Consider the following 24,650-nt stretch of genomic DNA (forward strand, 5'->3'; position numbering starts at 1 on the left):
AAACATGCCCATGTTGCTAAGAACGGTGGTTCGATTCAACACGTGGAAGAGGTGAGAATTTCTTTTGCAGTCAGCAGATGGGATATGATTGACGCCTCCCACACTAATTGTGTTATTCCTGCAAAAGAGAGAGCTGAGAGCTCCCTGAATTATCAAGTGGAATTGAGAATCGGTACCGGAATTATTTAAAATCCTTGGATTTGTCTGAGAGTTGGAGGATTAACCATTAAAGTTTTCAGAAGACATGGAACAAGGTGGAAAAAATCCTTCCTCTTCTTTCTTCACTAAAATAAACCTATAGCACAGTGATGTCAAGCATATAGTGCCTCTAGATCTGGCACAGTAGGATGCAGGTCAGTAAGTCTTAGATAAAATATCCATCCATTAAGCAGAAGTAGTTTGTTAGGAATAGCAGGGATGGTTTCGGAACAGCTGACCTGGCCTGAGGGCTCTGAGGGGGCTGTTCAGCCCTTTCCAGATCAGTGATCTGATTTTTTTTTTTTCTTTGATTCTATATTTGTTGCAGCTATCAAATAATTTCAGACAACACGAATTCTAAAAACCTTCTCAAATGCCTTGTTTTCTCTTCTCCTTTAGCCCCTGAAATATTGTTCTTTTGCGTTCTGCCATGTCATGCAGTTTAAGTTCTTGCTAGCTTGATGGGGATTTGCACTTATTTCTTACGTGCTCTGTAAGGAGCCTTCAAGAAGAGACTTGATTAAATTGTGATTATTCCTCCATATATAGCATTCCGGTTATAAGAGAAACCAATGTTCATCCCAAAAGAAATACCAGTTCATAGTATGGAAAAAGGAAATTGCTTACCTTATACTATTTGGCTTTTTTTTTTCTTTGCTTATCTTAGCCATAGATACTTACATAAGTAATACGTATATCCCCTTTCAGTGGGCAGCAAATTATTCCTGCAGTTAACGGTACTTTTGTCCCTTTGAAGTTTGCAGTCCCAGTTCCATCAGGGTATGGGCAGCTACCACTTAAACCAACGATGGAACTCATTAACTTCATTTACATCGGGTCACGTGCTGAGCTGCTACTTTAGCTTTGTTTCGGTGACGGCTGTTGGTGTATGGGGAGAGGAAGACCGTGCTCAATTTTTCCCATTGAGGGTGTACAGATCAGTTTTATATTTCTGTCATTAAACACGAGCTCTATCACAAACTACTCCAATTTATTTTTTTTTTTATTATTACTTTTGTTAAGAGTTAGTGCATTTTCCCTTTTTGGCAATCTCTTTTTTTTGCAGTCTTGTTCGAGACTTAGTGAATGGGAGATTCAATGAATGACTGGCTTTGTGTGAAGACTTTCCCCCAAATATTTTACTAATTCAGCTGGTTTTTATGTTAGATAATATAAGTTCTATTATAATTGAGCAGTGATTTTTTTTTGATAATTAAGATGGTCTTCCGTCACTTTTCTACATGACTATACTTCTGTATGTGATTTTAATTCTGTTACAAGGAACCTGTTAAAATATCCTAGGTTTTCCACAAGTCAGTAAATTGTCTCCCCCGCTTACTCAAAAGACGAAATGACATCAGAAATTGATTTATGTGGATCTCCTGCTAGCTTTTTCAGTTGTTATAATCATTAAGTTCTGCTGAACTCTCTACAGCTATTTTGACTTTTTACTGTGTTACTGTTACGTCTTTGGTTTTAAAGGATTGTCAATATAACAAACTTCTCAACATATAAAACTTAATATTGGACACACTTAACATGCAGCCGGTTAAAAAACATTCACGCGATGCTATTTTTCCCTTTCTGCCAAGAATGGAAAAGGCTAGACATATGGAGATCTAAAAACGATTTTTCTGTACTATTGATTTTCTTCCAAAATGGGTATCTAAGGAGTGACAAAGCCCTGAGTAAAGCAAATCCACAAGTTCCTTTAGGGTTTTACCTACTGTTACTACTATATGCCTATCTTGATTATCATGTAGCTTGTCTTAAGATACTATTGTAAGATATTGTGATTTGTATTTGTTTAGTACAGTCAGTTCTACTAATCTGACATTGATTTTTGGATTTCAGGAAATGTTACTAACTTCTGAGGTATGTTCTGTTCTTCGGGAGAGGAGAAAGCAATGAGGCATAGTCCTTGTAGGTTGACTGTGATAGTTTTGGGGCTGCTTTACACATGGAGAAGATGATGATTTTTAATGGTAGAAGTGAAGATTTGTTTGATGGTTATTCAGGCTTTTAAAGGAATTCAGGCTTGTCTGGAAAAACTAGGAATTAGTGTTGTGCTGGTGGATATACTCCCTGTTAGCTTGTTACTATGTGGAGTATGACCATAGCCCACAGGAACTTAAGTAAATGGCAAGAATGTTGAGGAGCAGACAAGCCGTTGCTTGGAAATTGCAAGGAAATTCTACTTATATTCATGATTAGCCTCATGTGATGTATGTTCCTATTTCATGCAGTATGGCAAGGATATTTCTGCATATATAAAGCAACAAGAATATGTCCTCCCCCTTACTATCATGCCCTGATAAGTGTAGACTTAATCAATAAATGAGACTGTATTTGAAGGATAGGGATCAATCTAGCTTATAGCTTATTATTTTAAAGTTGTGACATGCTGGTTTGAAATAATATTAGATCATGGAAAAAAATAGATCCTAATTTTATTGCTCACTGCTTGGTATGACAAATATTTCAGTGAATAACGCAATGTCTGTTGCAAATTAGTATTTAGACTTGCAAATTTTTGCGTATGTCTCTCGTATTGCCATTTTGGAGACCTGCAAGTTCCAGCAAGACTGTGCTTCCTGAATAACATGGCACGGAAAATATCTCAAATGCCAGAAATATTTTGATGCTTTGGCTCTTTCTTTTCCACAACTCTTGAATATCAACATGCTGGTTTTCAGGGAACTGTAAATTGAATTGATTTTACTTATTTGGCTTTGGAAACATTTCATACCCTTAAAACAAAGCAAACCCAAACTGATAGAACTCCAGAATGCGGTTTCTTTTCTGCTGTCCATCAGTGTGGTTTCAGGAGGCGGAAAGCATTCTGGTTTTGCACCTCTACTTTTTGCTTTTGTTGCAGATTGTGGATGACACCTATCTGGGCAAGAACAATAAATCATACTTGCAGTAGGCACATCATGAGGTTTCTGCACAAAAATGTGTTCTAAGAAGAATAGTATGTTGAATATTGTAAAAGTGATGGCCTTAAAAATGTTTCCATAGTGTTCTCGAGCTGTTCTCAATCTGCCAAGGAGAAATGGTGTTTTTATTTAAAAACATATTTTGCAATAGTCCTGCTGGTGTCATCATCATCATCTGCACAAATTTCAGCTGACAGTTTGAAATCAAACGGTACCCGAGAGACGCTTACATTTGTCCATACGAGGGACAATAATAGATGTTCACAGCTGGATTTTACAATGACTGCTATCTGTCAGAGCATTATTTTCTTCCCCAATAACAAACCAATGCTACAGAGACACTCTGTTCTGCTCTTTATCAAATGTAGTCTTTCTAAAGCACTTTTTCTTTTGATAAACGTGCGTTCCAGGCTGAAGTAAACCAGGCTAAAATTAGTATAACCTTATTTATAGATCTGTGCAACCTCTGCAGCTACTTTGCAATACGTGTTTTTAAGCTAGTGTGGAGGTGTATAACTGGCCTGAGAAACTTTTCAGCAAAAGATGTGTAATTCCAGTCTGGGAAAGGGCAAACTGGACAAGCAAGGTGTCACTCCAAATTCTTGTACGTTATATTATGCACATCAGTGACACTGAACATATGAATATATTAGTATTTCTATTTTATTAAGTAGATAATTTGGTCTTCTATCTCTTTTCTAAGTCTTAGTTTAAGAGATGTATCTAGATTGTGAAGGATAGCTTCATAGCCAGGTAGTCAGTAGAGCATAAAGCCTGGAAACATCTATGATCAGTAATATTAGCTCGCGTAAATTTTGTACTACATCTTGAATACCCATTGCAAAATGATTATGGGAATATTGCAGCTTTTTATCACTTTATTTTTAAGGAAAGATTCTAGCCTCCAATCATTCATATGTATGTATGTATGTATGTTTTTTTAAAGTAGCTTTCCCAAGTATACAAACCAGAAAAGAAAACAGAATTTTAAAACAGTATTTTAAAGCTCGATTATTCTTTTCATTAGAGGGGTGAGAGAGCATGTCGGAACCTAGAGCCTGTACAGCGAGGGGTACGATTTCACCTAAAGCCCAGGGAGGAGTTTTGCATAGGGTTGGATCAGCTCCTGCTGGCTGCAGTACGTTAGGTTTCCACTTCACTAAGATTTTAGTACATATAGTAGAATATAACAAGAGTACTGAAAGTAATTTTTGTTTTTCACAGGGGGTTTACTGAGTACCTTCTCCTCAATAAGTGCAAGACTACCGAATGAAATTGGTCACTAATTACTACTTCCACCTATAAACATTAGTACGTTCCCTTGAAAATTTACTCTTGGGTATTTCCATTAGTTTTCCTTAGTTTATCTCACTAATATTTAATGCTCAGAAGAAATCAGATGTGTTTTAGTTGAGCAATAAGCTAAACTATCATCTTTTTATCCTGAAAATTATTATAGGCAGGAAGCAATTTAAAATACTTTCAACTATTGAAAAAGCACAACAGAGTTGTTAGAAATGCTCTGAGCAATTAAATGTAAAGTTCTGGGGATGTGATTAAAAGAACAATTTGTCATTTGAAATGGATATGGCTAATGGGTATGTATTTAAATATTGCTTCCTAAAGCAGTTTCTTACTTTTCTGCATACTTCTAGAGTACGAACAATTTGATCGGAGCCAGTGCAGTTTGAATGACACAGCTAGTCTGAAACAATTAGCTCAGAAATGTGATAGAGAGAAACTAATCCATCATCCTGCACAGCTACAGGGGAAACGAAATTGGGTTTTTATTCAGCACTGGAACCCAAATGCAGAAAAGCATTTTGTTAGACTTTCCCATTAGCATCTGGACTTCCTTCGGAGCACCAAGGAACATTTAACCTGCCAGTTAAGGAGCACTTTTCTATTACAAGGTCACATTTGGTTTGAAAGCTAACACTAGCTAATGGTCAAAGCCCCCGTGTGACGAGGGACGGGGGGAGGAAAGGCAGACAGCAGGCAAGGCGGTATTGCCAAGCTGCTTTTCCAGTGGATGTGCTGCTTGGAAACGTACGGAACGTGTTTTCTTCTGGTATTAATAAAGAAATAACGCTGCCAGTCTTGAACATCTGTGTTTCCCAAGGATGAGCTTGGAAATGTTTATGTTTTAATTAAAACGGTGCGCTTAGCTTTTGACATTGCTTTGAAAGACTTAGAAAAGCTCCACAAGTTGTGGAGTACAGAGGAAACCAGTGGGCTGCTGTACATCACCCGAGCTTTGTCCCCTGCGGCCGCCGTGCAAAGGCGACAGACAAGTGAGTGCGGTTACTGCTTGGCCCGTCCATGGGTGGGGGCAGTAGAGAAAAATACAATTTATGCTGCAACTGTGTTTAAAAAAAATGCATTTTTTTTTATACATCACACCTAGCTCATTTCAGAATCACAAAACGAGTGGGCTCGTACCATATTCCATTCAAAAATGAAAATTAGGTGTTGGCCTGAAATAGGAACCTTGCAATTTCAGCTAAAACATTTCAATATTCTCATTAAATGTGTCGACTGAAATTGTAAGATATTACATAGGTTTCTTGCGCTGCTCTCATTGTTTTGGGTTATTCCATACACAGAAGTTGCATGCCTAATTACCTACACAGCATGCTGAAAATTGATCTTTTATATTTTATCTACAAAGCAATTCACCTTTTATGCCAAAACGATTAATGGTGTACATTAGTTTCAAATCAGACTGTTTCCATTCTACCCTAGAATAAAACTAGTTTCTCAGGATATGTTCTTCACTCTTTGTAGCCGGACTCAGATGTTCCTATTGTGCAATTTACATTTTGTATAAACAAAAATATCTTCAGCTAAAAGAAGAGAGTTATTCTAAAGAGTTCAGGAGCAATTTCAGAAGCATTTATAAATCTCCAAACTTTTTTTCTCATGTTGGGAAAATGTTACAGCTATTTTAACCAAATACTCATTGTCTCACCTTACTCCTGGTGGCCACAATTCAAGCCCTATTATAGAGGTGTGTTTTGTAATTGTCATTATTTTTGTATAGAAAACATTACTGAAAAGTAAACTACCAACCTACAGTTTATATATAGACTCTGAAGTGTGACTGCAGCTTGTGTAAACAGCTGAAGACTTTTGCGTTATTAGTGGTATAACTACTAACAACAAACAAATTGGGATCCCCCTTGGAAATCAGTCTGAGTTGTTTTTCCCAGCTGAACATACTTAGAGTTTTTCAGTTTCTGGGCGATCAGTGTGCTCAAGAATATACCCTGAAACCCTGAAATGATGTACAATTTATTTCCAACAAAATTCTAAAGGGTTTTTTTCCTTGTCAAAATGATACCATTTTTGATAGTGGCACCTAAAGACATTATAATAGCCAGTTTACAGATATGTTAGGGGATCCCATATTGGAGTACATAAACACCTTGTCTTACGCCTACAGTGCATGTGATTTTTATGAAAAATTTTTATTGAGAAAGGTGTGATTTATTTGATGGCAAAGAGAAAGTTTGGTGGTTTGGTTTGGGGGTTTGGGGTTTTTTTGGCTAAAGTCTAGGCACTAATAGCAGCCTTGCAGCTGGTGGTGCTGGCTTGCCAAAGAAAGGGTGGACTACCCGAGATGGTAACTAAGTGGAATAAAGGAGCTAGAGTTTGCCCAAGTAAGAAAAGTAAAGCAGTTAATGAGAAGTTTGAAGGTAGTGTGTGTAAGATAAAGTACCTTATATCCCGTGGGGGCACTCACATCCACAAGTACAGTGACCTGAACTCATAGTAGTGTAATCCTCCAAGGATAAAGCTGCAGCGAGCTAAGGACAGTTTACGTCTAGGTTAAGAGCATCCTCTGGGAGTTCAATGCACTTTGCCTCACGCAGCTTAATTTCCTACCTTTAAATAATTTGTTTGCCCTTTCCCAGGGGTTCCCATGCAGACGGCTGTACAGAGCCATCCTCAGAACTGGTGACAAATTGACATTTCCATGTGCGACTGCCCCCAAACCCGTACCCGACTGCCTCGTGTCTGTGCCGCGAGCCCTCGCTCCCTCCTGAGCGATGCTCATCCGCAAAGCAAGAGGCTTTGCTCAATTTTCTGTCATTTCATCACAGTTTGAGCTGAAACTGGGCCAAATGAACTAATTGGCTGCTTCTTTAATTATGGAATCTGTCATTATCCTCTCAAAATCAGTGTTACTTTTTCCATTACTTTTATTCTTAACTCTAAGGTAGATAATTCAAAATAGCTGGTTGTTACAAATTTCCATGTCTTTAATTGCACTTTCTGTCATTGCTAAATTTTGTCTAATTACTTTCTTGCAAACGGTTTTTTGTGAAAGCCATATACCATCCTGCAGGTTAGGCAGAGTGCCAGGTGAAGACAGAAAATACCAACATATTTCAGCTTCCTGTTGTATCTCTGTTACAGAATATTGTAAAATCTGAATTGGAAAACTGTATGAAATGATAGAGATTTGGGTATCAATGATTGACATGAAACTTCTTTTCTTTCAAAAATAAAGCATAAAACCTCTAACTATTGTTCAGTCCACTTGATGCACTCAAAATCAAGTATTTTCATTTCTTTTCAGGATTATTTATGGAAACATCTGCTTCACTAATTGAAATCCAATTGGTTTCGAAGCTAAGTTTAAATCTGTTTCAGGACAATATTGTTCACATCATTTACTTTTGGCTATTTTAGAGATCTCATTTCGGTGTGAATTGCGGGGCTAGTGGATACGTATTAAGCAGGTGTGTAGGAGTGATGGTCCAGAACAAAAGGAGCCAGAGATGACCTTCAGGATTTGTGCATTTAGTGTATAAAACAAACTTTATGAATTGTCCTTCTCCTTTCGGTCATAAGTCTATGTGCCTCTTTTGGCGTGGGGTTTTTTGTTGTTGGTTTGTTTTTCTCTTTTTCCCTCAACTTTTGCTTTGCCAGCTTCCTGAATTCATTTATAGTTTTGGATTTCCATGACTACTGTTGTCTCTTAAATTCTGTTTACAGGAAATAAAATTGCCCTGGTTCCATTCAGTGGTCTCCCCCTGATGTGTTGCAGCCTTTCTTAGGGGAAATGTGTAATATAATTAAAAGCAGTCTTTTCAAAAGCACGTACATGAATTGAAGGCTTAACTTTGACCCCAGTTAAAAACTACTCAATGTGTGGGAGTTACCCCTCTGTGTTCCTTTAGCAACATCATTTTTTTTTTTCTTACATAGGAATTGAAGATATTTTTTTTTTAAGGCTCACAGATGGTAGGAAATGACCATGGGAGACCTCAAAGGCCATGCTGATTTAATTGTTGAATTTTGTAAAAATTTAAATTTAAAAATGACAGGTAATTTTAGAACCAATTTTTAATTGACCACTTAGGTGCACAAAGTACTTAGAAGAGTATGAGCATGCTGAGTGTGTTGTGGCTTGTAGACTGCACAGTAAATAATAATCAAATAATGCAAAATAAAGAGAAGCAGCCAACCAAGATGTAGTAAACAAATAAAAATTGAGTAATAACTGTAATTTCCAATACCTTATCCATGCATGGTTGCCAAATAAGGAAAAAATGCATTGGAAAGCAAAGGCTTAGATCTCCAAGGAAGCCCAGGAGAGATATATTACTTCCATTTATAACAGAAAATCAACTGAAAACTTGTAATTGACAGAAAGGGAGTGAGTTTATGTCCCTTGAGGTGCCCTAGGATCAGCAACAGGCAAATGGTGTAAACATAATAAATCACAGAACAAGTTGTTTAATACAATTTTTTTGGAAAATAAGAATACAATTTTGTAAAGTACAATAAATATAAAATGAGATATTGGCTGTGGGGCACTGGTAAAGAAATACCCTGCTCCTTTTTTTAAGAGAGTTGATGAAAATATATGTTGAATGGGAAATTAGGTTTCCAGGAGTGCTTATTCATAGGCTGTTGAAGGATCCAATTAAACTGGAATACACTTTGTGTGGCTTTCATAATCATAATGACTGATTTCAATGAGTTTACTCTTGACTTAACCCAATATAATAGGAACGAAATCAAGCTGCTTATTTTCCTGCTGCGTATCCAGATTTGTCCGTCCCCTTTCAATGTTTTGAATAATGTCTTTTTTTCTTTTTTCTTTTTTAAGAATAAAATAATATTTTGAGCTAAGGAAAACAAGTAGCTCAATAAATAGCAGAACCAATAAAGCCTGGCTTTCCACACTTTTGTGTCCTGTGCATGTCTGAGTTTGATGTAGAGCTGAAAATATAAATTATTTTTTTCTTACAGTTCCTGCATTGATACCTGATAGCCTTGTGATCACTTTCTTCATCCAGCTGCTCTGTAGGAATGGAATTACACGTTATTTTCTGGTCTTTCCCATTTAGCAAGACCATACAATCTTTGCTCTCAAAGAGGTCGTAGTCCCCTTCAAACTCTTCAGGTGTACTCTTTTTTCCTTTTTTAAAATTATTTTTTATTTTATTTTTTCTATTTGAAGCGACTGATAGATGTTGAACAGATCCAGACCACTGCCAGAACGGTGCACAGATGCCACCTCCCTGCTGCACAGTGCTTACTCAACAAGTCCTCTCAATTCAACAGCAAACCATTGCACCTATGTCTTGGTATTTGTGTTGTAAGATGGATGAGTAGCTGAACAGAATTTTTTTGTTGTTGTTGTTCACTGTATGAGTAGTCTTTGGCTTGTGTATGAGACTCTTGTGACACGTTTCAAAAGTCTTTCTGAGGTTGAGTTAGATCACGATACTTCCCACTATACTAACTATCCTGTCTTTTCTCGGCAAATCCTCGTTGGCCTTCCTTATTGTAGATTAATTACACCTCTTGAAACCAGGACAGTTACATAGTAAGGAGCTTTTAGTGAAAGCCATTGTTTCACCTGAGGAGACATGCTGCAAGTCCAGAAGGGTGGATGGCTGTTTTCAACAATAAATATTTCCAAATATGCCAAAAGTTGAATTCTGGAGAAAAGTCTTGAGACTGTTAATTGTTCATATACACTGCTCCTGCAAAATTATGTTAATGGAAGGAGTTTAAATATTGATAGAAGAAAATTAAATGCAATTATGATAAGCCATTTCATTTGATGCCCTTTTTGCATTAGCTAGTCCATAAATGTTTTAATAATTTCATTTATTGAATGTTTTTTCATCTGTACAGTCTTACCTTGTGTTAAATTGCCTGTTGGCTTAGCGCTTTCCTGGGTGCATATTCATACTGAGGGTGATGAAAATGCCCACTCTCCATTTCATGACGAGGTCCAAATTTATGCACTTTCAAATTAAACCTGTGCAAAAAGGATGATCTCCATTTTGTAGGGCCAGCGTGAATGCTACAAGATATTTTAACATGAAGGCAGGTCAATCAAGCTATAATCGTCTCTAATTAGTGCTTGCAGAAGCTGTAATCTTTTTATAAACTTTCAGCTGAGCGGCACTTCGGTGAAAAATTATTTCTTGCCTGGAAAACCATTAAAAGTTAATTTCCTTTGATTCTGTAGGATACGAATGAGACAAGCAAACGGTCTCACACAGGAAGGGGATTTTGCCAATTAAAATTGGGCACACAGAGCTCAGAGTGGTGTTCAGATAAAAAACAAATTCTAATGCAGATTTTGCCAAACCTCTTAGTTTATCTTTTGAAGGGTGATTTTCCTTTCAAATGACCGTGATGAATGGTAGTGAGGGCTACTGTGCCATATTTTTTTTAATGTGTCAGATTTTTTTTTAATGCAATTTTTATGGATTTTTTTGTATGGGAAAAATAGTTTTGCTGTGTGGTGAGCCCTGCTGGTAATTGATGCTTCCTTTGATATTCCTTTTACTTGCATACTCCTGTGCTGTTTCTATCTGCAAAGTATCTAGCTGACTTGTTAAGTAACTACTGAATGAATAACGTTTTCATTTTAGCCAAGTTTCGTCTCATTTTTGCTGTCTGCTCCGATTTCCGTGTATATTAAGTCTTAAAATTAAAAATAGCAGATAAAACCCAAAATTATCCTTGTGTAAAATACTTGGAATTCCTTTCCCCTTTTTCTTCTGCTGGAGGAGATAGGGCGTTGGTGAAAAAAGTTTTGGTTTTTTGGTTTTGCTAGTTTCTGGTACTTTTTAAAATTTTCTTTTCTTAATCATTGGCTCTCTGGCCCTGTTTGTTACATAAAACAGTATTGTGTATAATACAACATTGTAAAAAACAGTAATAAAATAAACTGATCCTTGAAGAAAAAAATGTGAAAAACCCTACCAAACACCTTTACTTCTTTCTTCTTACCAACTAGAATTATCATTTGCTTGGATCTTCAATGAATATCCATCATTTGTCCAAGAGGACAGTCGGCGATTTGTGTCTCAAGAGACCGGTCACCTCTACATAGCCAAAGTCGAGCCGTCGGACGTAGGGAATTACACCTGCGTTGTAACCAGCACCGCCACCAACAGCCAGGTTCTTGGGTCGCCAACTCCCCTAGTGCTGCGCACCGATGGTATGACTTCCCTTGAATAAATAACACATCTAGTCATCAGTGAATGTTTTTGTCTCTTACAGCGTAACCTTTCACGCGTTCTCAGAATATTGGTTGCTTTACAAGAAAATGAACGATTTTGTGTGGTATGCTCCTCTCTCTCTCCTAGGTCTGCCAGTGATTTCACTGGCATGTCCCTATGCTTCTCTTTATAAATGGAGCGTGAGAGAAATAAATGTGTTTTTGAAGTTAATGTGATGTAATGCTGAAGAGAGAAAAAAGGCTTTAAAAATTACCTTTTTCAATTGTCTCGTATAGGTGTGATGGGAGAATATGAACCCAAAATAGAAGTTCAGTTTCCTGAGACACTTCCTGCAGCTAAAGGCTCAACTGTGAAGCTAGAATGCTTTGCACTAGGAAAGTAAGTTTTCGACATCACCCGTACTGAAAGTTGAAGCACATTAGGATTCACCTGCACGAGGGATGTGGGGTTCTGGCAGGCGTTTTGGTGTTTTTTTCTAAAGACCCTATTTTGATCATCACAATTATTGCCTTGGAATAAGAGGGCAAAGAGTGTTGGAGTAATTTTTGTTTAGGCTTAAAATGTGTATGTCGGCAGCATAGGAATTTACATTTTATTTCAAATTATCTTGAATAAGCTCAGTGCAGTTTTGCACACATCCTTTGACCTAGCTCTGCCTTCTCCGTGTAGAAGGAAATGTTGAAGTCTGTGAGAATTTTGTCTGAATTTTACTGTTAAATGTACGTGATGCTTTCATAATATTGTTCTTCCTTTATAGCTGAAATAAAGATTAAAATGCATTCCTCTTCTGAATGATATTTCACACACAATTGATATCTTTTCTCTTTCACAAATGATCTGAGAACGCATTTATGTTTCTGTAAACGTATTTACTTACCACTTTGCGGCTTATTTGCAGACAGCTTTGTCAGGTGTTCATAATTCTAAGCGCCAGATTGATAACTTAATGACATGCTATTGCTTTGGCTCCCCAGCTAGGTGAGTGAAAGTTTTAAAATCGGAGAATGAACGGCTGTTGTGGGATGGTAATTTCAAAAGACTTGCCTTGATTCTCCTGCCACAGAAGTCACTGGTAAATCTCCCCCATCTTCAGGGGAGGCCACTGCTGATTTTCAAGAAATTTTACAGTCATTGGACGTTCACATGGATATTCATGAAAAATTTGGTACTGCACGTTATAGCATATGGAACAGAACGGTACATGCAAACGAGTTGCCATAGTGTCTGACCATCTGTCATATACAGTATGAATACCGCTTTTAACAAAAGCTTTTAGTCACTTCTGAGCTTTATTGTATATTAGTTTAAGTTTCTAATTTTGACAATCGAATACTTTATCTAAAGCTGTTTAAAATCCCGTTATTTTCTTTTTAGCCCTGTGCCTCAGATTAACTGGAGAAGAACTGATGGTCTGCCATTTCCAAGTAAAATAAAGCTGAGGAAATCCAACGGCATGATTGAAATACCTAATTTCCAGCAGGAGGATGCAGGACTATATGAATGTATTACTGAAAACTCAAGAGGAAAAAACATTGCAAGAGGACGTCTCACTTACTATGGTAGGAAACTTTCTTCTTTCCATGTGAAATATAAACCACTCTAAGGTACTTTTGGGTTTATAGCTTCCGCAATGCAATATCGAGCATTTGTACTTAAAAATCCATGGCATCTTAACTACTCGCAGAGAATGAGAACTTCTGCACCGCATTTTTGTATAACACTTGTAATAAAAGTCCAGGCTCAAAAGGGTTGCCAAGCATAGCGTAGAAAGTGCTTGTGCTTATTTTTCTATGATGGAAAGACTTTTTTTCTAAACACTTCTTATTGCTTTATTGGTGAAACCTTAGATTTTCAGTCAATTGGATTTATTTGGGGAATCATTTAGGCCTCACATTTACAGGAAATACAAATTTTATCTTGCTTTAGGAAAAGATTACTGATGGATATTGTCAATCCTTTGCTTTCAAAATGGCCAATTTTATTTTAAAATGAGTAAATAAATGAGAGAATATAATCCAGCATAGGAAATGAAATAATATGAAATTTAATAGCTGGAAACAGAGAGAGTCTCTTGTGCATTTAAGGCTATAGAGTGAAATGAGTATCGGCAAAGCACGTTGGTGGTGTTTTAAAGCTAGAGTGATTTGCAACAAAGTGGTAATTGACAATTTTTGTTAAAGCCAGGTCTCGGCAAATATAATTTTCTTCAGGTAAATTGCAATTTGAAAAGTGTTTCAGACTGTGCTTTGGAATGCTATTCCACAGGTAGGAATATATGAGAAAAGATTATTTTAAAACTTGTATGGAAAAGCACAGAGCACAGCTACCGTGCAACTTCAAGCAAATGTTCTTTCTGTTTACTACTTCTGTACGGGAAGCTGCTGTTTACTAGAAGACACAGAGTGCTGCAATGTAAATTTTAGTCAATGAATATTTTAATTTAAAGCACAACAGATTTTATGAGGAGGAAGGAAAAAAGAGAATTCTCCCCCCTCAACTTCCAAATTAATAGTTACACTGAATTAATGCCCCATCATTGGAAATGTTCAAGGTTAGGCTGGACCAGGGGACTTTCAGCAACTTGAATTTTCCATATACCAGTTGTAAGTACAACTTTTTGAGAAATCCTATGAATAACATAGGACAAAAGATCTAAGATGCTTCATCTGCCAGTGTCATCTGTCATTCCAAACGTGGTACTATGCATTTGATTTTATAAAGCGACTTTTATTTGCTACTTTAAAGTTTCAGACAAGTTGGTATTCCTACTCCGGTTTTAAATCAGGGCATTGTAAGACACATCGATGTAAACTACATGCAAAATGTCATTAGTTCTTGTGATGTAACTACAACAGTGGGCAATCTTGAGATATTTGACTTGCTTCCCAAATTTTGTTTTGCTCGTTAAAGGACACAGAGCTGAAACAAAGGATGTCACTAATCAATAAAAGCAAGCAAGTTGCAGTTTTGCGACAAGTAAATCACTGTGAACATTTTCATTACAAATCCAGAAAGGGATCTGAACCCTCAAATAGAGTTCATATTCCAACATAAATGTCTACCCGTATTAGATTAATCCCTAATATGGATGTTTAGACTAAAAAGAATAATGAGACCTGTAATGGTATTAATGGCTCTCCAACTGTTTCTTTTCATTTGTTCTGCTTAATGAAACCCATTCTGCAGAATTAAGTAGATTTAAGTAATCTTTCTTATTTTGTTACTTGCTTTGTTGTCGCAAATAGAATGCCAACAAGTCTGTGTTCAGGATAGGATCATTTTAACATTTTTTGATAATTTGAAGGATTTTCATTCTGTTTGTGGATTAATAATGTTCTATAACTGAAGATAAATCTTCTGATGGCTTGCCACTGTGTCTGATATCAAAGCTCAGAAATCTGTCTGGTAAAGAAATCAACCCATATGCCACTCAGGCTTCCAATAAAAAAATTGATATTTAAGGAAGTTGTTCTAAAAGCAGATGAGAATTTGGGGAAAATTAATGCAATATACTGAAGACTTAGAATAAAAAACATCCATCTGCTAGAAAGTACCAACTCTGGCAAAGATGACTCAAATCTGTGTGGTAATGTTAGTGGATGTTGGGTGCTGTTATAACATTTTATTGGTAGAAGTGTAAGACATGTCCGCTAATCATATACAGAAAAATATACATATTACAAATGGACAAATTCCTTTTTATTTCAACAGTGAAAATATTTATTTTTCTCTCCTCAAAATAACAAACTACGTTTCTGGCTTACCCAAGAAAAGGTATAAGAAGCATTGGGTTTATGATTTTCCAAGTTGTCTTAGTGAAATAATGTGAAAAATATATCTTTTCAGGGGAAAAAAAAAGACAAAATTTTTCCATTTGACTGAAACCCAGAAGGTTTTCCTTTCTTTGCAGATTTTAAAGATTCTTTGTAAATGAAAGATAAAGCCAGTCCTAAACAAAAGCTTGAGACATTTCCTTGCTTTGCTATGAACTAAAGCACTCTTATTCTCCTGATTTGTTTTATGAGCTGAAACAGTAAAATTTGAATTCTGAAAATTGGGGTTTTCAGTGCATAAATGGTTTTATTAAAAAAAAAAATCAGTTACGTTTTCTGTGCTATCCTGCCTCCTCTTCTAATAATGAATTACAGTCCTGAAACCACAAAACACTTGAACATAGGCTCAACTTTAATCATATTCATAGTCATTTTCTCAAGAATGCATATAAATTTGGTTTAGAAATTCTGTGCACATCTGTAACTCTCTTTATGAAAAATAAAATGTGTCTGTTTTTTCTAATAGCATTGTAGGTTTTAAATATGTCTCAATCCATAGTTGAAGTCGATAATTAAAATGGATACTCTAAAACAGATATTTTGGGTTCTTTCATAACATTACTAACAGACTATTAATCTTCCTTTTTTCTCATGAAAGATTTTATCAAGAAAAGCCCAACATTAAATGTTCGATTTTTTGTCCTTTGTACAGTTCCAACACTTGTTTAATGCCAGTTTTCTCCTCAGGGGAGTTCAGAATGTGCTAAAAATATGACAAGATTATCTACCTTTGTTTTAATATATAACCTGAATTTATAAATAATTTCTTTTCCCTTTATTAGTATAGTTGTTTGTCTTTCCATGAAGAGATAATAGAAGAAGAATCCATGGAGACGTTTCATGGCATGGAAAAATGAGAAGAGATGAAACAATTACATTTTAGTATTTTAAGATACAATTAAACATGGTAGAAATACATAAAGCAATTAAAGTATAATTGAAGAAAATATATTCTTAATTAGCACGTGCTGATTTAATGGAACTTACGCTTGACAGTATCAAGGTAAAATGTTTAATGAGGAGAAAAATTTCTGCTGCTGTTCTCCTTTTGCTCTGTAGTGGTGGTCTGTAATAGCAAAGGCGAACCCCCCCAGGAATACATAGACTCTACATAATTTTTTAGTGTATCAAAAAACTCTCGTATATGTCGTTAGTTACTTTGGTAATAATGTACCACGAAAGCTATGTTGAAACTGCATTACTCATGTATGTGGAAGAGCCTCGCTCTTTGAAGCTTTTGTCCTATAGCCTGACTCTATCTTGTTCATGGAGATGTCTTCAAAACATCAACTACAAAAACTATAAATGACTAAATAATATCAAGGAGTTGCTGAGTTTGATCAACCTGGAGTTTAATTGTAGATACTGTCTAATAATTTAATTGACTTGCTACAAAGACAAATCATTCATCTTTCATACATACTAAAACTTTCCTCAGTGATGTAGCAATTACCTGTTGCTTGAGAGCATTTTTATTTTTGAATGGAAGTCAGACAATGGACATCTTCAGAAATGTGCTAGATGCTTCTCTAGGCCCAGTCGTTTTATCAGAACTAAGTTATTCATGCTTAATGTTACTTCGAGTTTTGAGTTAAAATAAGGTTCGTCACTGCTGTAGGCATCAGTATGAGTGTTACAGCCTGACTTTCAGATACACTGCCTAGAAAAATGAAGGTTACATTTTCTGGTTGGTTTTTTTTTTTTCTCAGTATGCTTCATAGCTGTTTTCTCTTGAACTATGGAAAGTTCCTTTAGACTCTGATTTATTGGCCAACTGCTGAGCTATGCAAAGGTATTTTCAAAGGAGATTTCCAGCCCAGCTCTCAGACTGTAAATTTCAAAGTAAAGGTATGTGTATAAGCACACTTCATCTTATGTGCGAGCCCCAATTAGAGACTGTTGTGGAAGAGCTTCCCGTAGTCTTCTGCCTCCAAGCAGAGGCATGGCAGACCTCAGTGTTCTCTAGGAGAGCGCAGTGTCTAGACAAAAGTCATGAGCCTGAAGCTCTGCCTTTCCCTCATGCTATTCCTATGGCTTACAGAATTAGAAGGAGATTTTTATTGGAGTCACCTACTCTGAAGGAAATCATATATAAAAATACTTTTTGACATGCATCATGCATGGTACCCCACAAATTATTTACAAATTAGATCTCAGCACAGCTTCTGAAAAGTGTCAGCTTCTTCAACCATTGCTTCCAAGAACTTCGTTGCAGTCACTCATTGCAGTTGGTCTTCATTTGCATCAAACTCCAGAGCAGTCGTACGAAGGGTTTCTTAAAAATCTTTAAAAATGGTTCTTGCTTTCCTTATGGCCTACAGGGATGCCCTAGAGTGTAATGAAGCAACAGTTGTTTTCTTCAGGAAGACCTGCGTGGACTAATTAGCTGGAAGAAAAGGATGATCATAGCCACCGAAAAAAAGATGACCGAGTCTTCTCAGTGGGATAAATTTTATGAAGTTGCACACTTCTATGACTTCTTGCCTGGGGGGGCATGAGTATTGCAAGGAATATTTTAAGCAAAAAAAAATATGAAGCAACATAGAGTCTGGTGCTTTTCCAAGTGACTGACCATGAGCCTGACGGCTAACCTTCTTTAGAAAATCAGTTACCTACAAAGATTTTGTCCAAAGGGAACTTCGTATGGATCTTCGATGAAGATTGCACAGCAAGTTCCTAAGAATTCTTAGTATTACCACACAATACGGATTCCTGTCACAGTCTCAAACCCTGCACTACAAACTCCATTAAAATTAACTTCCAACCTCTCAACTTAATTTCATTGAGATAAAAATACGATGTCTTGTATGTTGCCTATTTGCCTATTCCTTGCTTAAGGAGGAAGGAGTGGTGTCTCCTCAGGAAGATCTAAGTTACACACCAAGCCAATGCAGTAGCTCCATAAGAGAATGAGGCTTTGTTACCAAGTCATGAGTTTTCCTTCAAGAGCACAGATGTGGCAGTGGTGGTGGAACCAGGTGTTCTAAATCGGTATCATTTGTCTAACATTGACTAGACCTGAAGAGGAATAAAGCCGTATACACAGAATCATTTAGGTACAGTCAGGCAGAGCTCAATGGAAAGGGCGGTGATGGGCTTGGAAAGTCATGCTTATCTTTTGAGAGGATATGTAGATCTACTGACACATGACCTTCTGTCTGCACTTTCCTCAGCTGCTGCAATGTGGTCATCTTTACCTTGGCCAAGATTCAGAGTATTCAGTGGAATACTCCCAGCTGGAAGTGCCTCTGTTTAGCTGCCTTTTCAATTTTGGACTGGTTAGTCGAATTGTTCTTTTTCAAAGAGTTTCTAATACTTTTACAGCCACTTTTAAAGACTTTGAGATGTGGCAGTATGAAAAGGGTATTTTTCTTTCTGCTGAATTCCTGCATTGGTAATTTGAAGAGAAAAAGAGCCCTCCTCAAGAAAATCACTAAAGTCTGCATCAGCACTGTGTTGCGAATGAACCAGCACCATAGATTTCTCACACTGTGGCTTAGGAAGCTCTGCTCTGTTCATTTCTGTTTTGAGTGGTTGTCTTGCTCCCATGCTTTCCAAAAAGACCCGGTTTGTCAGATCTACCGTGGAGACTTGGGAAACCCTTCCATGGAGACTGCCTGACATAAGGAATCCTAAAATGAGGATTTATGGTGTAGACAATATTTTGCTCTTTAGTGGAATTGAATCCAAGATCTTGAACTTGAAAATAGACTGTATTTAACCTACTTTCAAGTGGAGATAGGGAACAGATGTGAAATATTGCACATATATGGTTCCATCAATCATTCAAGCACTGTTGCTTGTTGCATAAATATTTAGGTATGCAAAGTGCAGGAAACATGCAGACACGGAGTCCTGAGCTTTCATCCCCTTGGCACATGTGGGGCAAGTACGCCAAATGACAATGTGAGATAAAGCAATGGCTCTTTCTTGAACTCCAGTGTTGTAACATTAACTTTCAAGATTTAACCAAAATTACTATCGGTAAGATAGTACATTTGTCTGATGCAAAGGTCAGATTATCCTCTCATTTAGAGCTGACCTTGAGAGAGTGTAAAAAATGTATCATCCCCAAATCAGTGAAAGGCATTAATCCTCATGGGGTATAAGGGACATACAAAACAAATGAAATAATAGAGTGCTTCACTGTCAGCAAATATTGGTTGAATTCCAAAACCTCCTAAGTTAATACCTCAATGAATACATTTAGTAAGTTCTTCTGTGAGAAGTTAATCCTAATTATGTATACGTAAATCATAAATAGTGTTAATCCTTGTTATCATAAAAGTATGGTACTGTACACGATCATGTTGAGATCTTATCGCTGTATGGCAGAATATGTAATGAAGAGAAAATTTGTATGCTAGAAAGGAGTGAATCTTTTTAAATGAAATGAATACCAACCCTCATCCAAACATTGGTCTGCTGGTCTTGTGCCTATGGCAATGGACCAGGTTCAGCTCCCAGCTGTGCTGCACGCTTCCCTTGCCGCCATAGGCGAGTCATTAATTTCCCTGGTCTGAATTAATTGCTGGTGTAACTCCATTCCAGTAGGAAGTTCAACAGGAATTAATCTGACCTTCTGCGCTTCTAAAGCTCTTCTATTAAATAGTAGTATTTTCCTGCATCACCAGGGACTTTTTTTTTTCTAGTTGTTTTGATATGAGAGTGTTGTGAGTTTCCTAAATTATCAATTTGGGAAAATCTTTAAGGTAATCAAATTGACTCCAGAAAAATCTTTTGCCCTTAGCTATAAATTTGCAACTGAGTTTGATTCTACTTTTTATCTATTTTCTCCATATGCAATGTCCAGAATTACCTTTTCTTGGAGAAATAGCAGATATTGAGATTATAAACTTTACAGTAAATTGAATAAATTCAAAGAAAATTCACGTGAATTAGCTATAAAACAGTGTTGTGCTGTTGTGTGAAATAGCACTGAAGGATTATACTGTTGTCTTTCATGCAGTGATGTTTATTTGCCAAGTGACTTTTTTTTTTACCCTATGAAAGCTGTAACAGATGTTTTCTACTCTATCTTTACAGTTTTAATTGTATTTTAGGTAATTCTGAGGGATGTATGGTATTAATACATCAACATTTTGTTTAAAAATTAGTGATTTTTATGGACTTTGATAAGGCCATATACTGGTATGCATCAGCCAAATGCTGTGCTAATACTAATGCTTTCAAAAACAGTCTCATATATCCATGTATTCATACAGTTAAGTACGGACTAGCATTAGAAAACAAATCAAGTGGTATTTAGAACAGAGGCTGACATACCATTACATTTTTTTTAGGACTTACAAGGATTCTGTTCAGTATTAATTTGATTTAGCTACATCAATTATTTAATTCCAGTATCACCACTAATTTCTTTATCTTATATTTACCTCAATTTCAAAGTTGTTTGTTTCATCATTAGTGATTTTAATATTGGTTTCACTAGTTCAGCTTTAGTGATCCATAATCTCAATTTTCCTTTGGTTTACTGCTTGTAATAAAAATGTATAAAAGGAAGAGTGAGTAATTTCTTTCATTAGGTGACTTGAAGCAGAACCAGTGAGAATCTCTGGTGGTACAAACCAGTCCATGCAGAAAGCTGATGAGTGCCGTGCAAATTAACCCTTTGCTTCTCATGCGGAACAATAACTTGTTAGAGTCTTCGTTGTTGATGTGTATTTTATCTGCAGCAAAACCTCACTGGATCCAGACGATAAAAGATACTGAAGTTGCTGTAGAGGACACCTTGTTCTGGGATTGCAGAGCAAGTGGGAAGCCCAAACCATCGTACAGGTGGCTGAAGAATGGAGACCAGCTGTCAGTAGAGGTAACATTCTGTTTTGAAAAACATGATGCTATGTAAAATTAACAGTACTCCATACAACTATGACAGTTCACAAAAGGCCGTGTAATTAGTCACGAGAAATATTTGATACTGTTTTTCCTATATTTGTCAAGAGCATCCAGATGGAAACTTCAAAAGCTGCAGTGCCAGAAACACAAATTAAAATTATGTTTTACTAAAATATCCCAGCTAAACGGAGATTTAAAAGCAATGATAGAACCATACAAATAAATATATAAGGAAATACTGGGGAAGGAAGCTAATTAAAGTTATACATTAACAACCACAAATGAGGGATAGAGAACTTGAAATGAGATACAGAACTTTTATATACTTGCCACTGGCATTTCATTAAAGGTAATGAGAAAGCATGTTCATACTTCTTAAGGAAGACAAAAATCCTAAGAATTTGTAGGACACCGTTACTTGGTGCAAAGAGTGAAATATAGACAGCAATGTAACATAGGAATTTGCTTTGAATACAATTATTAAAGTTAGTTAATGGAAAGTAATGTGTTTGGTGACAGGGAAAAGAGTTTGTACTTAGAAGGTGAGATACTTGGTCTCCCAGATCAGAAACGCATCTGATACCCGTATTGATTTTAATTCTCACTGCTTCATTGGGAAAACTTCCCAGTTCAGGTAATCAGGAATATAAACTGTGGGCACTAGCCCATGGCAGGAGGCATTTTGTCCTTGGCCAATGCATTGTGCTCGATGTTGCACTCGGAGTTGAAGAAGAGCGAGCTCAAGTGAATTCAGTGGATGGCTGTGAAAAATGATCTAAGCACTGAAAAACATTTCTTACCATTCAGAGTGCTATAGTTACATGCTCACTGAAAGGAATGGCAGTGTTTTGTGGGCAGGTTAAGCGAGGGAGTACAAAATCTCATCCCAGTGATTTAAGAGCATTGTTACCATATCACACAATGTCACTAAGGTAATGTGCTTTTTTACCTCAGTAAGTGCAAAAATGCCTTCTCTCATTCAGTCTTCCCATTTCTCCTCTTTTGAGCATTGATGTCCCGCCTTTTGGCATGGTATAAGGGCATAAGCGTGACTTACTCTGGAAATACTTAAAGGCTGTAAACTATAGGACTAGCTCTTTGAAAGCCAGTGCTGAGAGATCAGGAGTGCTCTGTGTATCGTGATCAGTTCTCTTCAGCTCCTCTACTGCAATAATCCTTCCTCATGGTGGGTCTCCTCCACAAAAATCTCTTGCTGATGGTCAGCTTAGCTCCCCTTCTCCATAAACAAATCCTTTGTAAGGATGAGTAAGAAGAGCAGCTTGGGATGCTAGAGGGAGGATCCAGACACGGAGACTCAGGCTTGTTCCTCTTCGGGACTGCTTTTGTCCTGTGTCTAACTGAATGAGCAGCTTGCCATAAACTGGGAGGGGACCTGTCAAGGAAGGAGCTGAGCTGAGCTGTCCCGGTTGCCCATAGGTAGCCGCAGTCACCCCGCAGTGGGGCCAACGAAGTACATGCCCTTAAGAAAAGACAGAGCGAGTACCATTGCCTTAGGCCTGGTGAGCCATGACCAGATAAAAAAAAGAAAATCAGAAAATGTGTTTGAGTGTATAGTTTGTTCTTCAGTTCAGTATTGTTCTCTGATTTTCCCCAAAGAAGTTCCTTTGGTTTTGTCTTTATCGCTGGTTCCTTTTCTCACCAGTGCCTGCCACTCCATCCTTCAAATTAGTCACTTCTTATCGTAATTCATATAGCTTTCCAAGAATAAGCAAGGTGAGAAGATCCCTATACTTCAGTAGCTTTGTCATCTCTAAGGCACTTAAATATGTGTCTTCCATTTAATGGCTGTTGGAGTTTTTTCTGCATAGTATTACAGAGAGCTCATTAGCAAATGGCATGTGTGAAATCTCTAAATAGTACAAAATGCCAGTGCCATCTGTATAGTTTGGATACTCTGGTCTGTCGTGAGGAGCCTAGTATGATTTTGTCCATATTTCTGGGGAAATACAAGGCAAAGCCTCTGTGCAACTGAGCGAGTTTTAAGAATTGATTTCATACACTGTGTTGCTGTCTCCATATTTGATCACTGTTGCCATACCATGATGCACTCATGTCACTTACTTTAGAACTATTTTAGTCATGAGACTATGCTGTTACATTTACCCCATTTATTGCATTTATGCTGTCCTATTTATATTTCTTACTTATTTTAAATTTTTCACAGGAAATATATCATCAATAAAGATATTTTTCTTAATATTCAGGGAAGGATCCAAATTGAAAACGGTGCACTTACCATATCAAATCTAAATCTGACAGATTCTGGCAGATACCGATGCATAGCTGAAAATAAACATGGTGTCATCTATTCGAGTGCAGAGCTCAGGGTTGTAGGTAAGATTTTCCTTTTTCACTCAAACACAAACCTCATTCTCCCTCTTCACACCCCCTCCACCTCCCTCGTTTTCCACCTCGTCATGATCTCAAATTTAACTCGCTGAGATGCTATCACCAAAGTAAACGGTTTTGTCCACCTAATATCTTTATCTGCAGTGCCGAGGACTTGACTCATCTGCTTCCAGAGGATTTGCAGTCCAATCATTCGTTGCTTTAAAACAGAACACGGCTAAATTATTAATTAGGGGAAGAGCAGAGATGGGAGCTTGGACGTGGAGGTGAAAACCGCTCGCGTGGTCCATAGGCAGCTCTGGCTCAGCACGTCAGCCAGCTGCACTCCCCTTCTGCACCGCGGCCCCCGTGCTCCCGGGGAGCCGTGTCGTGTAAAAGCAATGGGCTGCTCTCGTGTGCAGCCTCTCCTGATCGAGGGGACAATGGATTGTCATTCCAACGGTGCGTGTTTGAGTCCGAAATAGTGACTGAAACCGCCTGTTTGAGGGAAACGCTGAACTTGTGCCTTATGCACTCGTGTGTTTGTGCGATTTCTACCTCCAGCGGGGACACGAGTTATTTCCTTTGTGTTATTAAGACTGCAGTCAATCAGCAGGCTGTTCCCTCAGCCTCGGTCTCCTAAACCACTGAATTTCCTTTTGAAGTTCATTGTTAGTATAGGTAGAAGCCATGTGCCTTTTCTTAACTGTTAGTTAACGCAAACTGTACCCATTCAGAATGAGCTGCGCTGTAATTTTGGGTCATCTAATGTATCTGATCTGACATGCATTCCCACACGAAACTAGAAGCCAACCAGCTCCTTGAGTTTTAATGCGGCTGCTGGTGCTGACTGCCCTCCCTGGGCTCACACAAGTCATGGACGCTCACCGTCAGCAAAGCGTAAGGTTGGGCATGTGCTTAACGCCCACTGGGCTCACCGAGCTTCAGCTCCATCCAGTCGGTGTGAC

At 37.4% G+C, this 24,650-nt stretch overlaps 1 protein-coding gene across 3 annotated transcripts in view; it reads left to right on the top strand.

Moving 5' to 3' along the window:
* LOC129211365 (contactin-3-like) overlaps positions 1-24,650 on the top strand; it is a 112,257-nt gene that overhangs the window by 59,237 nt on the left and 28,370 nt on the right. For all 3 annotated transcript variants that reach the window (XM_054838364.1, XM_054838365.1, XM_054838363.1), the window contains exons 4-8: positions 11,416-11,619; positions 11,917-12,019; positions 13,016-13,200; positions 21,171-21,307; positions 23,559-23,688. In XM_054838364.1, the coding sequence (XP_054694339.1) occupies positions 11,416-11,619; positions 11,917-12,019; positions 13,016-13,200; positions 21,171-21,307; positions 23,559-23,688 (759 nt within the window). The remainder of the gene's footprint in view (positions 1-11,415; positions 11,620-11,916; positions 12,020-13,015; positions 13,201-21,170; positions 21,308-23,558; positions 23,689-24,650) is intronic.

Source organism: Grus americana, chromosome 11, assembly GCF_028858705.1.
Source record: "Grus americana isolate bGruAme1 chromosome 11, bGruAme1.mat, whole genome shotgun sequence".
In the NCBI taxonomy this organism is placed as follows: Eukaryota; Metazoa; Chordata; class Aves; order Gruiformes; family Gruidae; genus Grus; species Grus americana.